Source organism: Eumetopias jubatus, unplaced genomic scaffold (assembly GCF_037043125.1).
Source record: "Eumetopias jubatus isolate StellerSeaLion01/CBP00866 unplaced genomic scaffold, mEumJub1_p1.0 scaffold_5, whole genome shotgun sequence".
In the NCBI taxonomy this organism is placed as follows: Eukaryota; Metazoa; Chordata; class Mammalia; order Carnivora; family Otariidae; genus Eumetopias; species Eumetopias jubatus.
The window spans coordinates 121806746-121826775 of NW_028274811.1; the positions used below are offsets into that span (position 1 = coordinate 121806746).

Here is a 20030-nt window from a genome sequence, read left to right on the forward strand (position 1 = left end):
TAGAATAAAAGAGGACAGAAACTTTAAGGAAGTCCAGCTCCCCAGGCAAAAATAGAGAATTTATAACTTTTTCTCCCCCTCATTTTGGTAGACTACAGGTGCCTTTATGCTAATTGCTAATCGCTACCTTGTGGCCCTGCCTCCCTATTCAAAATTACTCTTTTTTCCCCAACTCTCCATTAAAAGACCCATTCAGTAAAGAATTAGATCTGAGCTTTCTATCCTCCAGGGAAGCAATTCAATAAGCAAACATAATTATTTAAAAATTATAATACAGGTTCATAATCCCTTGTTCTAATCCCTGGGGCCAGATATATTTCAGAATTCACAACCTTCCTGATTTTATTTTATTTTTTTAGATTTTATTTATTTATTTGACAGAGAGAGACATAGCTAGAGAGGGAACACAAGCAGGGGGAGTGGGAGAGGGAGAAGCGGCTTCCCGCGGAGCAGGGAGCCTGATGTGGGGCTTGATCCCAGGACCCCGGGATCATGACCTGAGCCGAAGGCAGACACTTAACGACTGAGCCACCCAGGTGCCCCAACCTTCCTGATTTTAGAAAAACATTACTGTGACAGTAGCCACAATCAAACTCATTAATACCTCTGAAAGAAAATATATGCAGATCCACACTATATAGAATAAGTAAAGACTACAAACAGTTTTAAAACAGTTGAGTTGGGTTTTGCTCCACCAAATGAGTTAGCGCCAAACTCAAGAAACAAAATTCCAGTTCCCGGAGTTTTTTGGGTTTTGAAATTGTAAATAAAGGATTGTAGATCTGTAGTTCATCGTGCTATCTTTCATTGCAGATTTTAAAAGCAAGGTGGTGTTTTAGCCCACAATACCAACATTTCATAATCTATGGTAATAGAGGGTATGTCTTGGGAGCAAAGGAGAAAGATTTTGGTTAAAGAGAGCCTTTCCTGTAACCCTTAAATCATAAGCTATAGCTGGCTTCCTGCTCCATCTATTTATAGTCACATCATTCAACTGATACTCCTTTTTGGAAAGGTTCCCACTAAACGATCCATGAAGGTTAAAGAGTACGAGAAGCTAAATTAATGTTCTGCCCAACGTAGTAAAATGCTGCAAATGCATTTTTCTGATTCTAGGTGAGGAAATCCACTCTCCTCCTCATTCAAACCATGTGTGAGAAATGCTTCATTGAAGCCCGGGATGGATGGCCACTGATCGATTATATCTTCTCCCAGTTTGCCATGTCCAACAAGAACCTGGTATGAAGAGTGTGCAGTTTTGAAAGCTACACTGTAACAAGGGCAGTTAACTCAACTAGGGCTCAATTCAATGACTGATTTAGAAGTTATATTTCAGTCTTATCACTTTTATTGATAAATTTTTCAGCCTCTAGCGTTCTCAGTTCTCTTTCACGGGTATCACTTACAACTTATGATAAATTCAAGGTAGGTGAAATCATGGTTTTCCCTGAGGAGGCAACCTGTCCTCAAAAGCTTGAGACAGGGTTGGAGAAAGTGGATTACTTCAGAGGAAACAAAAGACATCCATATTTGCCAAATGGGGTTAACTTCCTAAAAAGTATGTGTGTAAGATCTGGATCTTAGCAAGTCCATGACAGCTGAAATTACAGTCCCCTCCGCTAAGAGGCAGTGTTTTTGAAAATCTTGCCCCTGAGACATTAGCAAAGGCCTGAGGGAGAGAGAGAATATCTATAGTTCAAGAACCTTCACAATTTTGGCTTTTCTGCTTTATCCAGCAGTGTTTTTCCTAACCAATTCCTCCAAGGAGCACATTAAAACAGAACTTAAGTACTGGAGACCAAAATTGCTGGGTTCCATGAGCCCCTTAAGTTGAGTGACTGCATCCTGCACCCCAGAGTGTGAGAACACATCCAAGTAAGGTCAGAGGGGACCAACAGGAAGGATTATTAACAGATCACCTGTTTCATCTTTCTTGAAGGAAAAACCAATGAAACCTAACTCCCATGAGATTGAAAGGGGAGAGAAATCTGTCCGGGAAATAAGCCTCGAGGTCTTAAAAACCCTAGACCCACTGGTCATTGGAATGCCCCAGGTAAGGGGTCTTTTATCACCACTGACAGTTACTTTGATCATCCCTCTAAAGCTCTGTCCATTTAGGAGTAAAGACATGAATTTGTCCTTCATGTGTCATCATCAGCGTTTTGATGCTCTGATTAGAGGAAGTACATTGCAATGCTCAGTGCCCAGCACAGAGTAGTTCCTCAAAAATGTCTCTTCTTCCCTTAGCATACCTAGACATACATTAAGTGGTGAGTGGTGATTCTAATTCAGTGAATGCTAAACTTTCCTCATTCATCTAGAAAGGTGTTGAAAGCACACATTCTCAGGCTACACCTGAGGCTTAAAAATAATCTGTACCTTGATGGGAGGAGCCTTGGAATCTGTATTTTCCTTAAGCAAAATAACCTGTGAAAGGATTAACTGGCTAGAAATGCATGGCACAGACAAGAGACAATCAACAGACCAATTTAAGTGGATCAGAGGCTTCATCTAGAATCGCATTTTAAGGTGTAGTCCTTGGATTCTCTAAGATATTTATTTAAAACACAGATCTCCAGGCCACATCCCACATCTACTGAATCAGCATTTGGGGCATAGGGTCCATGAATCTGTATGCAAACAAATCCCAATATTTCTGATACATCCTAAAGTTGGAACATTTCAATGTAAAAATAAATGATAAAGTCTAGGGCCAGACTCCAATGGGCCTGAAATGCCAAATTCCTACCTTGTGATTGATGAGCCATTCAAAATGCTAAGCAAGTGCTAAATATTTAAAACAATAACTGTAAGAGATCAGTGGATTTGTGTAGGGGTAGACTAAGAGCAAAGAGAGTGAGCATGAGATCAGATGTAACTCACAGGAACTGGAGCAGGGTCATGAGAGTAGGAAGGAAATATGGATGGGCATGGAAGACCTTATAATGAAAAAAAGGACCGGGCTTGGTGATTAAATCTGGATGGCAAGACAAAGGGCAGGGTCCATGTTGACACCTAGGTTTCCATTAGGACAAGGGAGTTTTCCAGAGAATATGAAACAGACTGACTAAAGAAACCAAGTATGCCAGAACTCCAGAGCAGGAAGGTCAGCACCTGGAGCAGCCCATTCACTATCCATTCCCAATCATTCTCTCTCCAGTCTTGGGGTTTGGGGACATATATGACTTACTTTGGGTTGTCACACTGACAAAGGGCTTGGTACCGCTTAGTGAGTGGAGCCCAGGGATGCTAGACCTCCTGCACTGCCTAGAACACTTCTTCACAGGGAAGAATTGTCCTGCGCCAAATTCCCGCAGCAAACCCATGCAGACACACTGAGTAACACTACAACTAGCACCTGAAAATGAATGTGTAGTGCAGAGATTTTATTTCATGGTTTCATTTTTATTTGGCCTGAAGAGCAAAAAAATAACAGGTGAGAGAACATGCTCTAAATCAGAGGGAAACACACAGTGAGAACCAAGGAGAAATGGATGAATCCAAAATCCTTGCATCTTGCTTTGTTTTCCCCAGGTGCTATGGCCAAGAATCCTGACTTTTGTAGTTCCTGCAGAATATACAGGAACTCTGGATTACCTGTTTAATATCATCAGAAGTTTGATTATGGCAGAGGAGAAGAAGAAGAATGATGCCAAGGAGTCAACAGCACTTGTCATCTCTACCGGAGCTGGTGTGTGCATTCAAAAACAAAGCAAAACACTTCTCTTATGAGGCTCATTTCCAGAAAGGCTACAGTGCTTTGATTACATACCCAACCCCAATCTGAATTTCTCTAGCCCCCACAGCAATAATGAAAATCACTTTCTCTTTCCAGTGAAACTTCCTTCGCCACAACAGCTATTGGCCAGACTTCTGGTGAGTGAGTTATGAATAACTAATGTGGGATAAATTTAGGTCACTATAGATCATTCAGTTCTAAATAAATGTCAATAAAAATTACACAGCAACTCCAAACCAAAAGAAACACTAAAATGGCATAATAAATGTTCTGCTACACTAATGGTACTCCTTAAGATTACTGGCAAGATTATCTTCTCGCTCTGAAATGCTCATTAAACTTAATTTATTATTTTAAAATAAGAATAAACTGAATTTGATCCCCAAGTACCATTCAAATAAATTCCACGTCTATTATTTAGATTTCCTTCTTTCCTTTTCTCCCCCATATGTATCATTTGCTCAGATACCATTTCCACATGGCCTTATTTAATTAATAAATGTATCTAAGTGTTGGTACCTTCCATTTATTTTTGATTGATGCTTTCTATATATGTTTTCCCCTTTATCCCCAGATGAAAACTGGGGAGGATTGTCTAAGTATTAGCTTTGCACTAAAATAAGTAAGAAATAGACTGATGATTGGTTGAAAGATGATCTAATGTAGGAATCAAGGGCATCCAGGACAGTGATAAAAGGAAAAGGCAGGTGGGCCTTTTAAATACCCCTGCAGTTGATTAACTTTTTATCTTCCATTTTTCAGGTAATATCTATGCTTGCCAGTTTAGGGAAATTATGTGGGGCTGGTGCAATAGGACTTTTGAAGATACTGCCTGAGATAATTCACCCCAAATTGGTAGACCTGTGGAAAACACGCTTTCCTGAGCTCCTGCAGCCTCTGGAAGGTACAAGGGAGTAGAATCAGGTCTTTATCCAAGGAGGCAAGAACATAAAGAAAATGAGACACCACTTTTCTGCCTGAGGCTCATTTGAGGCAATTAAAACAATGAACTTGATGTGCAAAGTAGACAACTATATTTTTTCCTTGATTCCTTATATTCTAATTCTCTACCACATACTTGTATTACAGGAGGATCGGGTGGGTAATATTCTTAGCAGAAACTTTTACTTTTGCTCTGGTCTTTTTCTTATATTTAGAGAAACTCCCTTTTGGTGTTATTCTAAAAAGTCACTACTATTTTTAGCAAAAAGCCTAGATTTGTATCACGGATTGAAGACTTTTTGCCAGCCTGACTAGCACTTAAAGTTGGCAACATAGTAAATTTCATCTGAAATCATCATCCTCTGTAAAGCTTGAAGTGGGGCTCCAGCATCCACTGGGGACCTGGCAAGGGAGAAACAGGGTCCTGACTTTATTTTCTATTTTTAAATTCTATTTCTAGGAAAGAATGCTAGCATCGTGCTATGGGAAACCATGCTGCTTCAGGTAAGGGTAGCTTCTAGACTAATTGTTGATGATGGGGTGATAAAAATCAGCTAGAGTCACCCATCTTAACAAAAAAGATCCAGATTCCCAAGGGCAGTAAACAACATTTCCTTTCCTTAGGAAATGGACTAGAATGTTAGAAGTGATCGCTCAAGAATTACAGTTTCTGCATCACCATAATTTGAACAATAATCTTTAGTTTTCAGTTTGGTTAAGAGTTTGAGATAGTATTGAAGATTTCACTTACTAATATTTTTCTCTGTATTTCTTTTTTTTAATTTTTTATTGTTATGTTAATCACCATATATTACATCATTAGTTTTTGATGTAGCATTCCATGATTCATTGTTTGTGCATAACACCCAGTGCTTCACGCAGAATGTGCCCTCTTTAATACCCATCACCAGGCTAACCCATCCCCCTACCCTCCTCCCCTCTAGAACCCTCAGTTTGTTTTTCAGAGTCCATCGTCTCTCATGGTTCGTCTCCCCCTCCGATTTACCCCCCTTCATTCTTCCCCTCCTGCTATCTTCTTCTTTTTTTTTTTCTTAACATATGTTGCATTATTTGTTTCAGAAGTACAGATCTGTGATTCAACAGTCTTGCACAACTCACAGCGCTCACCATAGCACATACCCTACCCAATGTCTATCACCCAGCCACCCCATCCCTCCCACCCCCCACCACTCCAGCAACACTCAGTCTCTCTGTGTCTTTCTTAAATCTTCTCTAATTTCCAGTTTTTTCCTCTCCTTGTAATTGCATTCTTTTACCATTTAAATAAAGAAACAAATTGATATCATGTCCACTTCTGTGCTTCTAAATACAATTCTATTTCCTCAACTTTCTGCTTCTCATTGTATTTTTTCCTGATTTGTAAAAACCAAAGGGCCACATTATACCATTTTTTCCAGGGGGGAAAAAAAGTCATCCATAAATTTTTTGGACCTTTGCAACCAGTTTGCAACCAGTTGCAAAGGTCCAAAATCCCCAAAACGGTCAATTGCCATGTAGGAGCCGACATTGGCTCTACAGAGAGGATTTTTGTTTCAGGAGCCTACAGGTCAAGGAGCCCATACAAAGGGAGCTTTTAACCTAGCAGCGTCTCAGTCCATAAGCCGTTTACATAGAATTTAACTATGGCTTCTTTAAAACGTCAAGTTTTAGTGACCTGTCCACATCACCTACATGTTCCAGTACTGCCCCTTCCAGAGTCAGAATCTCTAAGAGATTCTGCCTGAGAACTGGCACGTTTGAAAGACTCCCACAAGTGATTCTTACCCAGTATGAGATTTGAAAGCAACTGCTGTACTTTCCTGGTCTTTAATTCTAGCACCCACCTCTCCTGTATTCATGCTGCTTTTATCTTCCCCCTTCTCTTCCTCAAAATTCCTACCTTATTTTCCCCTGCTACCATTTTAAAGTAACTGTTCTTACTAGGAAGGAAGGTTCTCTCTCCAGAGGGAAGCCTCGAGAACGTTCTTTTCCCTCTTCCAGTCTTGAGTATACTTCCATTTAGCCTTCTCCCAAAACTGTTTGCATGTGCTGCCTTCTCTCAGGCTTCCGAGGCTGTTTAACTTCTTCTCTTCAAAGAGCCCACTCAGGGCGCCTGGGTGGCTCAGTTGGTTAAGCAACTGCCTTCGGCTCAGGTCATGATCCTGGAGTCCTGGGATCGAGTCCCACATCGGGCTCCCTGCTCAGCAGGGAGTCTGCTTCTCCCTCTGACCCTCTTCCCTCTCGTGCTCTCTGTCTCTCATTCTCTCCCTCTCAAATAAATAAATAAAATCTTTAAAAAAAAAAAAAATCATCAAAGAGCCCACTCACCAAATGAGTTCTTACTAAGAGAATACCCAGAAATCTTCATGGGCTTTGACATTAAACGTCCTTTTCTAAGCTTAAACTAGGGAAAATGCAGGAGAAATAATTGACTTTAGAAATTGCAGTGGATTTCGTCCTCCAAAAAAACAAAAACACCTTTTTTGTATTGTTCAGTGACAAAGGAAATAGGTTCAGATGGCTGACTGAGGCCCTGGCTCAGAACAGTTGTTGAAACCAGGAATGTTTAGCTACTACAGTTGAAGTTAGCAAAATGTACTTGTACATTTAATTGGTTCTTCAAGACATTTTATTTCTTTATTCAAAAAATGTCCATTTCTTTTTCTTTTAGTATGTAATAAAACAAACTAACATTGACAAATGAAGTATTTCCAAATCTGTTTAAAACTTGAAAAGTGTTAACTTCAATTTAAGTTTCAAAACGGATTAGTTTCTATGTTAAGCCTTTGGGCAATTTTTATTTAAGAGGAAAAAGGAAGGCACTTACATGGAGTTACTTCCACCTTCAGGGTAACTTGTTCTTAATGGGAATTCAGAACGTAACAGCATATGGCTGTTAAAATAAACAAAGAGAAGGGAGCCTGGCTGGCTCAGTTGGTGGAGAATGTGACTCTTGATCTTGGGGCTGTGAGTTCGAGCCCCACATTGGGTGTAGAGATTACTAAAAATAAATAAATAAATAAATTTTAATAAAATAAGAGGAAAGATTCCAAAATAACCGTTTTTTTTTAAATGGGAAAGGAAATAACTCCATTTATTATATATTATATATTTATACCTAAAAAAAATAAGGTAACAAAAAAAGTACTAAGAAAGCACACTAAACAGTTGTATTCATATCTAACTTCCACTTCCTGCAACAGTTGCTCAAAGAATCTCTATGGAAGATCAATGACATAGCCTGGACCATTCAACTGAGTCAAGATTTCAAGGATCAAATGGGCAGTTACAGCAACACCTCCCTTGAGAAGGTTGGTTTTTCAACTAAGGGACTTCACAGCCTACCTTATGACCTAAAATAGCTGCTCAAGTTCCAATTTGTCTGTACTACCACCAAAAAGAAGGAGAAATTGCTAGGAAAATGCTACCTCCTCTTCACCTCTCATCTGACCAAAAATTACTCATAGGACGGCACCTGTCTGCAAGGAAAACTGAGTAGTTTTAGTGCTTTTGAGATGGACATGTACCCGGCTGAAATTCAAGTGTTCTGTTTTAGAGAAGGAAGAAAAATAGATAGTGAAGGCAAATAGTAGTCCCTGTCACAGCACTGGTTTGACATAAATTTAAATATCTTGGTTTCCACTGGGCCAGTTTTGTGAGGCTGGCTACAAGAAACAATCTACTGCAATTTAACAAAAACTTAGAGATAAAAGAATGCTCAAAAGCCACTCTTCTCCTTCTTTTGTCCCCAAATGGCTTCTGCCTAGCCCTCTGCGTTGGAGCCATTCATTCTCAATGAGGTTTGAATCCAGCTTCTGCTATGTACTACATATGTAAGTGTAGGAAAATTATTTAACCTCTCTGAAGCCTCAGTATATTCACCTAAAATGGAAATTACATCCAGCTCTGAGGACTGTAGTGATATAAGGGTTCAACAAGATAAAGTATATAAAGTCCCTAGTGAAGTATGTGCCTGGCCCAAGACTTGTGCTCAATAAAAAGTAGATCAAGGTTATCATTATGGTTACAACATTTCTAATTTTTTTCCTGGAAAAACATTTCCTAACTCATCAAGTCTAGTAGTGTCTGTCCCAACAAATTATTTTTTATCAACTTTCAACTCTCCTATTCAATATTCAAAATTTCTCTCACTGATTGATTCTCTAATTTGGTAGAGTACTGGTTCTCCAAATTGGTCTATCAATCCTGCAGACATGCTCATCAAGAGGATTTGGTGAGCAATGCCTCATCTTCACATATACAAACTAGACTTGTGCATCTCATGTAATACACTTCCAGATTCACGAGATGAGTCCAAGGTAATGGTGGTATGGACAGGCAGAGCAACTCAAACCATGAGCTGCTTAAATGGCTCTCAGCCATTATACTTAACAACAGGAAAGTAAGAGTGTGCCAATTAGTTTTAGCTGCATAGCAAACTACCCCTAGTGGCTTAAAATAATAGCTTTCTGCTTCATTTACAATTTTCCAGGTTGACATTGTGGGCTGAACTCAGCTGGGCAATCATTTGAGCTCAACTAGTCCCACTGGCATATACTTGGGATTGGCTGGTCTGCCATAATCTCAACTAGGACAACTTGTTTCTGTTCCTTGTGGTCTCTCCTCCTCCAGCAGGGCAGCCCAGGCTTGTTCTCATGGTTGTGGCAATGGAGTACACAAGGTCTCTTGAGGTCTAGGTTCAGCAGAGGCACACTATTACTTCTGCCACATTCTGTGGGCCAAAGCAAGTCACCAGGCCAGCCCAGATTTGAGGAGTGACAAAATAGACTGTAGTAAAAGAAGGGGCTGCAAACTCTCACAGTAAGGAGGCATGGATGGAGGTGAGATAGAAAGGTTCTGGCTATTTTTGCAATTGGCCACATTTTTTCCCAGTTTGGGGTTCCTGATTTCTAGGATGCCTTGCCAATTCTCAAAGGAGGAATGCATAAGACACTGAATCTGACCAACATCAGCCGAGAGACAACAGCTCAACAGTACTGGGGGCACTGAGGCCAGCCCATTACACAAAAGTCCCCTTCATAACATTGGGGTTTTTTTCTGCCACACAGGACTCTTCCAGGCTCTCCCTTGTCCCTCCTCCAAGGTGGGGTTAAGTGGACTCTAGCAGCTTTAGCCCTAATTCATATTTACTCCTGTGTGGTACACAGTTTTTCTCATCATAGTTACACTATCATGGGGGCTTTTTGCCCAGAAATCCAAGAGTGCAATGGGTGCTGCCTCATCAGATTCTTGCTCGGTCAGTTGTTCCTCCTGTTCTGTCACCTCAGGTGTCACCACTCACCCCTAGCTGGCCTGATATGTACAATTTCTCCTGAGTGTACTAACTGAACTCTCCCGGTTGCTACCAGTTTTTCCTTTCCTCCTGTGCCATAGATTCCTTCTGATCCATAATGATCACTCAATCACTACAATCCTTCAAGCCCTGCAGAGTCCTTGGAATAAACCTGCAACTGGCCAGTTTTTTCTCCTGTGTGTGACAAGATGGACATTTTAAATAAGGAGATGGCAATCTGATATTACATAGCTACAAATGATTTGTCTTAGAAAACAAATTAGGACTTCATGACCTCATTTTTCTAGCCATATGGCAAGTATCTTCTCTTGTGAATATTTTCCTTGTATCTTACCTCCACAAGAATATAGATCTATCTATATGTAACACACACGTATGTGTATACACACATATACATACACATATTTACATCCAGACATGTGTTGTGGTGTTCAAACAGAAGTCACTCTTGGGCTACCCTGTTCCCTCAGCCTTAACTTCTAAATCTTGTAGCTCATAATGAAAGAGAAGAGGAAGTCATGTCTGTCCTGCTTGCCTTTCCTCCATCTGGACATTGCAGAAGTATCCGTGTTAGGGCTAGCATAATGAATCCAACATTCTCACCAACTCTAAGGGATGTGGAAGCCACAGAATGATCTCTCACATACTCTCTTGCCAGTGTTCTTTCATCGGGAGTTTTTCCTCCCCAATTCACTCAGAGTCCCTTGCTAAAGACACAACATGTATGTAAAAGTTCCCGTATGACTTTTCTCCTTCACCCTGGACACCATTCTGTAGCACTTCTGGACAACTCACTCTACTCCTGAGAGAGAGATAATAATAGAACTTACAAAGTATTATTCTCAAAACTATTATAGGTTAAATCTCCTAAACTATAAAATAAGTTAATATACCTCAGAGATTGAAACTATCTGATGACATCATCTTCGAATAACCTTATTTTCATTGACATGTGCATTCTAAAAGCATTTATTGAGCATTTATTAGCTACCAGGAACTGTACACTGAAAGTAATCAGTAAGACCCTCTGTTAACGGAGAACTGAAATTCTGAGCACAAAGACAAACAAGAAAATTGAACGTTACTATGAAGTAAAAGTTATTATAATGGCGTAGCACAAGGCATAGAGGAATACAAAAGAGCACAGGTAAGGACAGAGCCTGGGGGAGTGTAGGCAGGGGGAGAAAACACTTTCAGGAAGAGATAATACTTGAAGTACATGTTTAGTAAGTAGTCATTAAATCACCCAAATTTCCTTCCTTTGGATGACTGTTCTAATGCTTTCCACTTTTCATTGGAGTTTTTCTTTCCAACATTTAACGTGCTGTTGCTTATCTTTTATTTTCTAGAAATTCCTTTGGAAAGCCTTGGGAACCACCTTAGCATCCTGCCAAGATACAGACTTTGTAAGCTCACAGACTGAGGAATTTCTGATTGCTCCCCACCAACTGGGGGATCAGCGACAGGTGGGACCCCTTTCTCTCAATTTCCTCTTATGATGATGATAATTAATTCCATCTGGAAAGCCACTGACAGGTCTTATGACAATGTCTTACTTACCAAGAATCCATGGATACATTGATTATAATCCAACAGAATTTTTCAGAAAATGATGCTTCCCTATTTAAATATCAATGCTTTGCTATTTTTTTATTTTAATTCTAGTACACTTGACATACAGTGTTATATAAGTTTCAGGTGTATAATGTAGTGCTCATCATGATGTGTACTCTTAAACCCCTTTACCTATGGAACCACAAAAGACCCCAAATAGCCAAAGCAATCTTGAAAAAGAAAAGCAAAGCTGGAGGCATCACAATTCCGGACTTCAAGTTATATTATAAAGCTGTAGTGAACAAGACAGTATGGTACTGGCACAAAAAATAGACACATAGATCTAAGGAACAGAATAGAGAACCCAGAAATGAACACACAATTATATGGTCTATTAATCTTCGACAAAGAAGAAAAAAATATCAAATGGAAAAAAGACAGTTTCTTCAACAAATGGTGTTGGGAAAACTGGACAGAAACATGCAAAAGAATAAAACTGGACCACTTTCTTACACCATACACAAAATAAATTCAAAATGGATTAAAGACCTAAATATGAGACAGGAAACCATTAAAATCCTTGAAGAGAACACAGGCAGTAATCTCTTTGACATCAGCCGTAGCAGCTTCTTACTAGATGTCTCCTGAGGCAAGGGAAACAAATGTAAAAATAAACTATTGGGGCTTCATCAAAGTAAAAAGCTTCTGCACAGTGAAGGGAACAATCAACAAAACTAAAAGGCAACCTACAGAATGGGAGAAGGTATTTGCAAATAACATATCTGATAAAGGCTTAGTATCCAAAATATATAAAGAACTTACAGAACTCAACACCCCAAAACACAAATAATCCAGTTACAAAATGGGCAGAAGACAGGAATAGACATTTTTCCAAAGAAGACATATAGATGGCCAGCCTCCCCTCTGGTAGCCTTTAGTTTATTCTCAATAGCTGAGTCTGTTTCTTGGTTTGTCTCTCTCTCTCCTTCTCTTTTTTTGTCCCTTGGTTAATTTGTTCATTTGTTTTGTTTCTTAAGTTCTACATATGAGTGAAGCGGTATGGTATTTATCTTTCTCTGACTGATTTCGCTTAGCATTGTATTTTCTAGCTCCATCCGTGTTGTTGCAAATGGTAAGATTTCATTCTTTTTTATGGCTGAGTAATATTTCATTATATATATATACCCCATCTTCTTTATCCATTCATCTACCAGTGGACACTTGGGCTGATTCCATAATTTGGCTATTGTAGATAATGCTGCTATAAACGTAAGGGTGCATATATCCTTTCAAATTAGTGTTTTTGTATTCATTGGGTAAATTTCCAGTAGAACAATTACAGGATTGTAGGGTAGTTCTGTTTTCCTTTTTTTAAAAAATTGATTTAGATATTTATCACAGCATTACTTATTATATTGCAAATTTTGACAGTGGGGGAATGGTTATAATGAGTATGGTGTATCATACTACACAATCATTAGAAGTCATGTTTTTGAAAACTATTTAGCAACATGGAAAAGTGTTTTTAATATTAAGTGCAAAACATGAAGATACAAAGCTGAATAAAGAGAGTGATCCTAATTTTTACAATTATAAAAACTAGAAGGAAATATACCAAATATTAAGTAGTCATTATGTTTGGGTGGAGGATTCTGGATGATTTTTGGTTTTTCATTAATGTTCTTTGGTTTATATTTCCCAAATTCTATACCTGAATATACATGGGTGGGGGAGGAGTTGGGAAGAGTTGAAATGTTTTGACTTGCCAGACATTTTTTAGCAAGTCATGGGTTCTCTTTGATGTTAATGTGAATAGTTTCCAGGAACCAACTTCTGTATCCAACTCTAATTGGATAATTATTCTTTACTAAAAGAGCAATGGAGTGTAGCTGCTTTGAAACTATATTCAGAAAAGGACTGTTTGTTATCTTTGATATCATTGATAGATGGATTTTAGCAGAAGTTCTGACTTCTTACTTTTTACTTAGTATTAGTATATTATTATTTTTTCTCTTTTTTTCCTTTTCAATTTTTAAAATTCTAGTTAGTTAATATATATGGTAAAATTGGTTTCAGGTATAGAATTTAGTGATTCATCACTTTCATATAACACCCAATACTCATCACAAGTGGCCCCCTTAATACCCATCACCCATTTAGCCCATCCCCCACCCACCTCCCTCCATCAACCCTCAGTTTGTTCTCTATCATTAGGAGTCTCTTATGATTTGCTTCCCTCTCTCTTTTTTTTTCCTTCCCATATGATCATCTGTTTTGTTTCTTAAGTTCCACATATGAGTGAAATCATAGGGTATTTGTCTTTCTCTGACTGACTTATTTCGCTTAGCATAATACTCTCTAGTTCCATTCACGTCATTGCAAATGGCAAGGTTTCATTCTTTCTGATGTTGAGTAATATTATATGTATACCACGTCTGCTTTATCCATTCATCAGTCAATAGACATTTGGGCTCTTTCCATAATTTGGCTACTGTTGATAATGCTGCTATAAACAGTGCATGTGTCCCTTCAAATCTGTATTTTTGTATCCTTTGAGTAAATACCTAGTAGTGCAATTGCTGGGTCATAGGGCAGTTCTATTTTTAACTTTTTGAGGAATCTCCATACTGTTTTCCAGAGTGCCTGCACCAGTTTGCATTCCCACCAACAGTGTAAGAGGGTTCCCCTTTCTCCACATCCTTGCCAACACTTGTTTCTTGTGGTTTTGATTTTAGCCATTTGACAGGTGTGAGGTAATATCTCGCTGTAGTTTTGATTTGCATTTCCCTGATGACTGATGAGTGATGTTGAGCATCTTTTCATGTGTCTGTTGGCCATCTGTATGTCTCCTTTGGAGAAATGTCTGTTCATATCCTTTGCCCATTTTTAATTGGATATCTGTTTTTTGGGTGTTGAGTTCTGTAAGTTCCTTATATATTTTGGAAACTCACCCTTTTTCAGATATGTCATTTGCTAATATCTTCTCCCATTCTGTAGGTTGTCTTTTAGTTTTGTTGATTGTTTCCTTTGCTGTGCAGAAGCTTTTTATTTTGATGTAGTCCTAATAGTTTATTTTTGCATTTGTTTCCCTTGCCTCAGGAGACATATGTAGAAAAAATGTTGCTATGGCCAATGTCCGAGAAATTACGGCCTTTGCTCTTTTCTAGGATTTTTATAGTTTCAAGTCCCACATTTAAGTCCTTAATGCATTTTGGGTTATTTTTGTGTATGGTGTAAGAAAGTGGTCCAGTTTCATTCTTTTATATGTAGCTGTCTAGTTTTCCCAGCACCATTTTTTTTAATTTAATTTAATTTTATTATGTTATGTTAGTCACCATACAAAGCAGTGATCACCAAGACAGCATGATACTGGCACAAAAACAGACATACAGACCAATGGAACAGAACAAAGAGCCTAGATATGGACCCTCAACTCGATGGTCAAATAATCTTCAACCCAGCACCATTCTTGCCTCCTTTGTCAAAAGATTAATTGACCACATAATCATGGATTTATTCCTGGGCTCTCTATTCTGTTCTATTGATCTATTTGTCTATGTTTGTGCCAACACCGTACTTTTTGAATATTACAGCTTTGTAGTGTATCTTGAAATCTGGGATTGTGATACCTTCAGTTTTATTCTTCTTTTTCAAGATTGCTTTTGCTATTCAGGGTATTTTGTGGTTCCATACAAATTTTAAGAGTATTGGTTCTAGTTCTGTGAAAAAAATGCTGTTGGTGTTTTGATAGGGGTTTCATTAAGTCTGTAGATTGCTTTGGGTAGTATGGACACTTTAACAATATTTGTTCTTCCAATCCATGAGCATGGAATAACTTCCCAGTTGTGTCATCTTCAATTTCTTTCATCAGTGTTTTATAGTTTTCAGAGTACAGGTCTTTCACCTCCTTAGTTAGGTTTATTCCTACGTATGTTATTATTTTGGTGCAATTATAAGTGGGGATTATGTTCTTAATTTCTCTTTCTGCTATTTCATTATTAGTGTATAAAAATGCAACAGATCTCTGTATACCAATTTTGTGTCCTGTGACCTTACTGAATGCATTTATCAGTTCTACTAATTTTTTGGTAATCTTTAGGATTTTCTATGCAGAGTATAATATCTGCAAATAGTGAAAGTTTTACTTCTTCCTTATCAATTTGTACGCATTTTATTTCTTTTTCTTGTCTGATTGTTGTGGCTAGGACTTCCAGTACTATGTTGAATAAAAGTGGTGAGAGTGGACTTCCTTGTCTGGTTCCTGATCTTAGGGCAAAAGCTCTCAGTTTCTCACCATTGAGTATCATGTTAGCTGTGGGTTTTTCATATGTGGTCTTACCATGTTGAGGTATGTTCCTTCTAAATGTACTTTGTTGAGGGTTTTTATCATGAATCGATGTTGCACTTTGTCAAATGCTTTTTCTGCATCTATTGAAATGATTATATGGTTTTTATCCTTTTGTTGATGTGGTGTATTATGTTGATTGATTTGTGAATATTGAACCAGCATCCCAGGATCAATGTTTCATTTATTTAACTGGGTTTGTAAAAATGTTGAAAAATGTATTTCAATTATCCTTAATAAAAGTATTTTTAGTATATTTTGATCTTGACTTTTTAACTTAAGGGTATGACCATAAACTTAAAAATCATTGAATTTACAAGCTGAAAGTAACTTTATATACCATTGATTTTCAACCTAGAGAAAACATAAGCATAACCTGGAGTGCTTTTTCAAAGCAATTTGGCCTATTCCTTACCCTAACTAGGCTGCAGAATGTATGTGAATGTGGATAGTGTGTGTGTATTTAAAAAATAAAAAAGAAAAGAAAAACCCCCCAGGCTAATAAAGACCACCTAGTATAAAAAAATTTTTTTAATGTATTTTGTTATACATTCTCCTCAGAAATTTTGAGATGTTTAGAGGATCCTTTCTTCCATATTAAACGTTCAGAAACCACTAGACTTCCAGAACTTTTGAAACTGTATTATGTTATTTATTTTCTCCTCGTCAGATGTTCTGTTATCTTATTGCTTTTGGCATTATTTCTAACACCATTTTCCCCATCCTGTTTAAAACTCTCCTTCCCACACAGTCCACTGACTTGCTCCCTCATTTATTTCAGAATACTGCTCAATTGTCACCCTGTTTATGAAGCCTTCTCTAGCTGCCCTATTTAAATTGAGAACTCCCCCTAACCTACAGCAGCTATTCTCTTTCCTTGTTTTCCTTATGTCCATAGCATGGGTCACCCTTGAAATACTATATATTTATATGTTTACTGAATTTATGTGCTTATTTAATGTCACTTCCCCTGATTGTGTGCACCACAAGGATGGGGAGTTTGGGTGTGTTCTGTTCACTGTTGTGTCCCCAGCACCTAGAAGAGTGCCTGACACATAACAGGTGCTCCATAAATATTTGTTGAATAGTGAATGGTTAAACTCAAAACTCCTATCTTTTCTGACTTTAGGGAATAACATCTATTTTAGGATACTGTGCTGAGAGCCACTTGGATACTGTTTTAAAAGTTCTTAAAACATTCCAAGATCGGGAAAAGTTTTTCATGAATCGATGTAAGGTAAAAGGAATAACCTTCTCTCCCAAAGCTTTGGTCAGAGCGAGGGCAAACGACACTGATTCCTTCAGTAAACATCCTTTTCCATATCATACTTGTTCCTGTCCCCAGGTCTTTATTCCAGGTGAGAACTGCCCAAGCCCAGACCTTGTAGAATGACCAGCTGTCTAACAGGTCTACTCCAGTTTCTGTCACTAATGCTGACCTAGAAGGTCCTAAGGAGTTCTCTGTGTGCCTAGTTTTGTCCCTCTACCAGCTGCTCAGTTCTCATGGCCAGTTTCCACTGCGTACACTCTGCTCCCCTGAAGGAAAGGGATTTAATAAATAAAAATTAACCCAAGCTTTCTCACGGGGACCTCTTTTAAAGCCCGATAGATTCACAATACAGTCCCAGGTGTTTAAATGTGACCAAGCAAGAGTATCAGTTTTAGACTAATTTTCATCATCTCAGTCCCATTTCTTAAGCCCTGTCGTGGTCCGTAAGACTAGGAAGCAACATGGAGGAAAGGAAACACCTTCAGTCATAGTTTTCATGTCTCTCTTTCAGGGTATTTTTTCTGGGAAAAAGAGCCTGACCAAGACTGATGTCATGGTAATCTATGGAGCCGTGGCCCTCCATGCTCCCAAGGGTCAACTCCTCACCAGGCTTGATCAAGACATTGTTTCCCAAGTCCTGTTTCTTTATGGCCAGTGCTCTCAGGTAACAGCCAGCACAGGGTGCCTCAATTTCCAGGCTGGGGTTCCTAAACTTTGGAGGGGCTCACCTCTTGGGAATATTCATGCTCAAAGGATACAGACAAAAGGCAAGATAGCATCTGTTATGTTTGGAAGATGAGAACATAAAAGAACAGAAAAATGCATTATGAAACAGGGCCAGGTAATTCATTTCTTGCCTAAGGCTTTGGGTAGTTCATGGCCTATGATACCTTCCTAGACCAAGTACCCATAGCAGTCTCCCCCAAGTCTGAACTTAAAATAATTACTCCAGTACTACTTTAGAGCAGCTGGTTCATTACTTCCCTGTTATAGTCTCTGAAGTGTTACTGATGGTAGTTTAACCTTGCCTCACGAATAATAAGTGCGACACATGTATTTTTAAATGAATAAAAATACATTATTAATCAACCTACTTAATCTACCTCATGTTGTACCATTCTACACACTCCCCAACACACACATTCATACCAGTCACCCTTCCTGTCCTTGATGTTCCTCAAATAGGCCAGGAATATTCCTGCCTCAGAACCCTACAACTGAGTTGGAATTCATCTGATCATTTCTGTCCCCTATAGTACTTTTTATATCTTTAATAAAGTGCTTTAGATATATTGTCAATTTGGCCATTTTGCTGACAAGTACCAGGTTAACCACCTAAAAATCACCTTGGGATCAAATTTGAAATACAGCTTCCCAGAGCCATTTTTCAGGGAGATTGATTCTGTAGGTCTGGGTTGGAATCTGACATCTGTATTTTTAAGAGGTTTAGAAGTGATTCTTATCCATAGCCAGGTTTCAGAAGCTTCTACTGATTACATGCACATCTGTTCCCACATTAGATTGTCAGCACCTTGATGTTAGGGCTTGTACCTTATGCTCCCTTATCTCTGCTTCTGTGTTCTCCACACACCACCTGTTTGGTAAATCTGTTCTTGACATTTATTCATGGGTGTATGTGATAAGAATGGAATCATAGGGAACTCGTGATATCACAGATATAAGTGTATGCCGGTGGAAGGGAATAGGGCAGTGATCCTCACACTTCAGTTGCATGAGAACTACCTGGAGCCCTGTTAAAAATAGAGATCCTTAGATCCTTAGATCCTAGAGAGTCACAGTCTTCAGGGATGGATCTCTGAATATGTATTTTTGACATGCTCCTCAAAAGGTGATTCTGATGTACCCAAAATTTGATAAGCAATGATGAAAACCAAAAACATAATTGAAAAAAAGATGGTTCATGTTATATTAATTTTTAGTCAATCATTGAGGAATATTATGATAAGAATACAAGAGGAAAGGAGATAAAGATGTCTTAGATAAGGATGACTGTACACTTTCAAGGTACAGTCAATTCTTCTGTAGCACAACATATGCACAAGATAGTACAAGAAAAACACAGGAATTATGGAGAAAATGGGGGAGGGGCACAACGTTCAAAAACCCCATCAAGGACATATAAAAAATAGGAATCTAATTTTATTTTTTTAAGATTTTATTTATTTATTTGAGAGAGAGATAGCGAGAGAGAGTACAAGCAGGGGGGTGGGGGGGGAGAGGGAGAAGCAGTCTCCCCATGGAGCAGGGAGCCCATCGCAGGGCTTGAGCCCAGGACCCTGAGATCATGACCTGAGCCACCCAGGTGCCCCTGAGATCTAATTTTAAAAACCATCTAAGAAGTACATAAAAACTACAAAAAAATTATAGCATTTTTTCTTGAAAAACACCTGAATTCACTTGGGAAAGTTACAAGTTGATTGTGAAATGGTGATAAGGACGAAAGGTCACCTGAAATCAGACAGACAGCTAGAATGGCAGATTTGAATGGGAAACAGCTCATACCATGGTAAACTGAACCAGTTGGCATGTTTGAGGTGTTCGTGTGAGTATTCCCACACGGGTCAGTTCAGCTAGCTCACCTTTTGCTGTCATGGACAAAACTATGCATAAGCAAACACAAAATTCAGAATGTACTAGAAGTATTTACTCACATACCAATTTCACTGAAATAAATTTGCATTTTTCAAGGCAAGCATCATAGCAGAACTGACTGTATCTCAGTTCCAAAGTCAGCTGCCCTATTAACTTTCATTTTATAGCTTTTCACTGCTCTTTCTGCCAAAAGCCTCTACCCTTATTCTTATCGAAGTCTGGTAGAACCTCTTTAAATCATGAGGCTTGAAAC

The 20030-nt window shown here is 38.6% G+C and overlaps 1 protein-coding gene across 1 annotated transcript in view; it reads left to right on the top strand.

Moving 5' to 3' along the window:
- The window catches only part of MROH2B (maestro heat like repeat family member 2B), a 70945-nt gene that overhangs the window by 16113 nt on the left and 34802 nt on the right, over window positions 1-20030 (top strand). Inside the window, exons 12-21 of the mRNA XM_028098106.2 lie at window positions 1117-1239; window positions 1940-2053; window positions 3535-3691; window positions 3836-3876; window positions 4502-4643; window positions 5142-5185; window positions 7885-7992; window positions 11345-11461; window positions 17024-17131; window positions 17676-17828. Of these exons, the coding sequence (XP_027953907.1) occupies window positions 1117-1239; window positions 1940-2053; window positions 3535-3691; window positions 3836-3876; window positions 4502-4643; window positions 5142-5185; window positions 7885-7992; window positions 11345-11461; window positions 17024-17131; window positions 17676-17828 (1107 nt within the window). The remainder of the gene's footprint in view (window positions 1-1116; window positions 1240-1939; window positions 2054-3534; window positions 3692-3835; window positions 3877-4501; window positions 4644-5141; window positions 5186-7884; window positions 7993-11344; window positions 11462-17023; window positions 17132-17675; window positions 17829-20030) is intronic.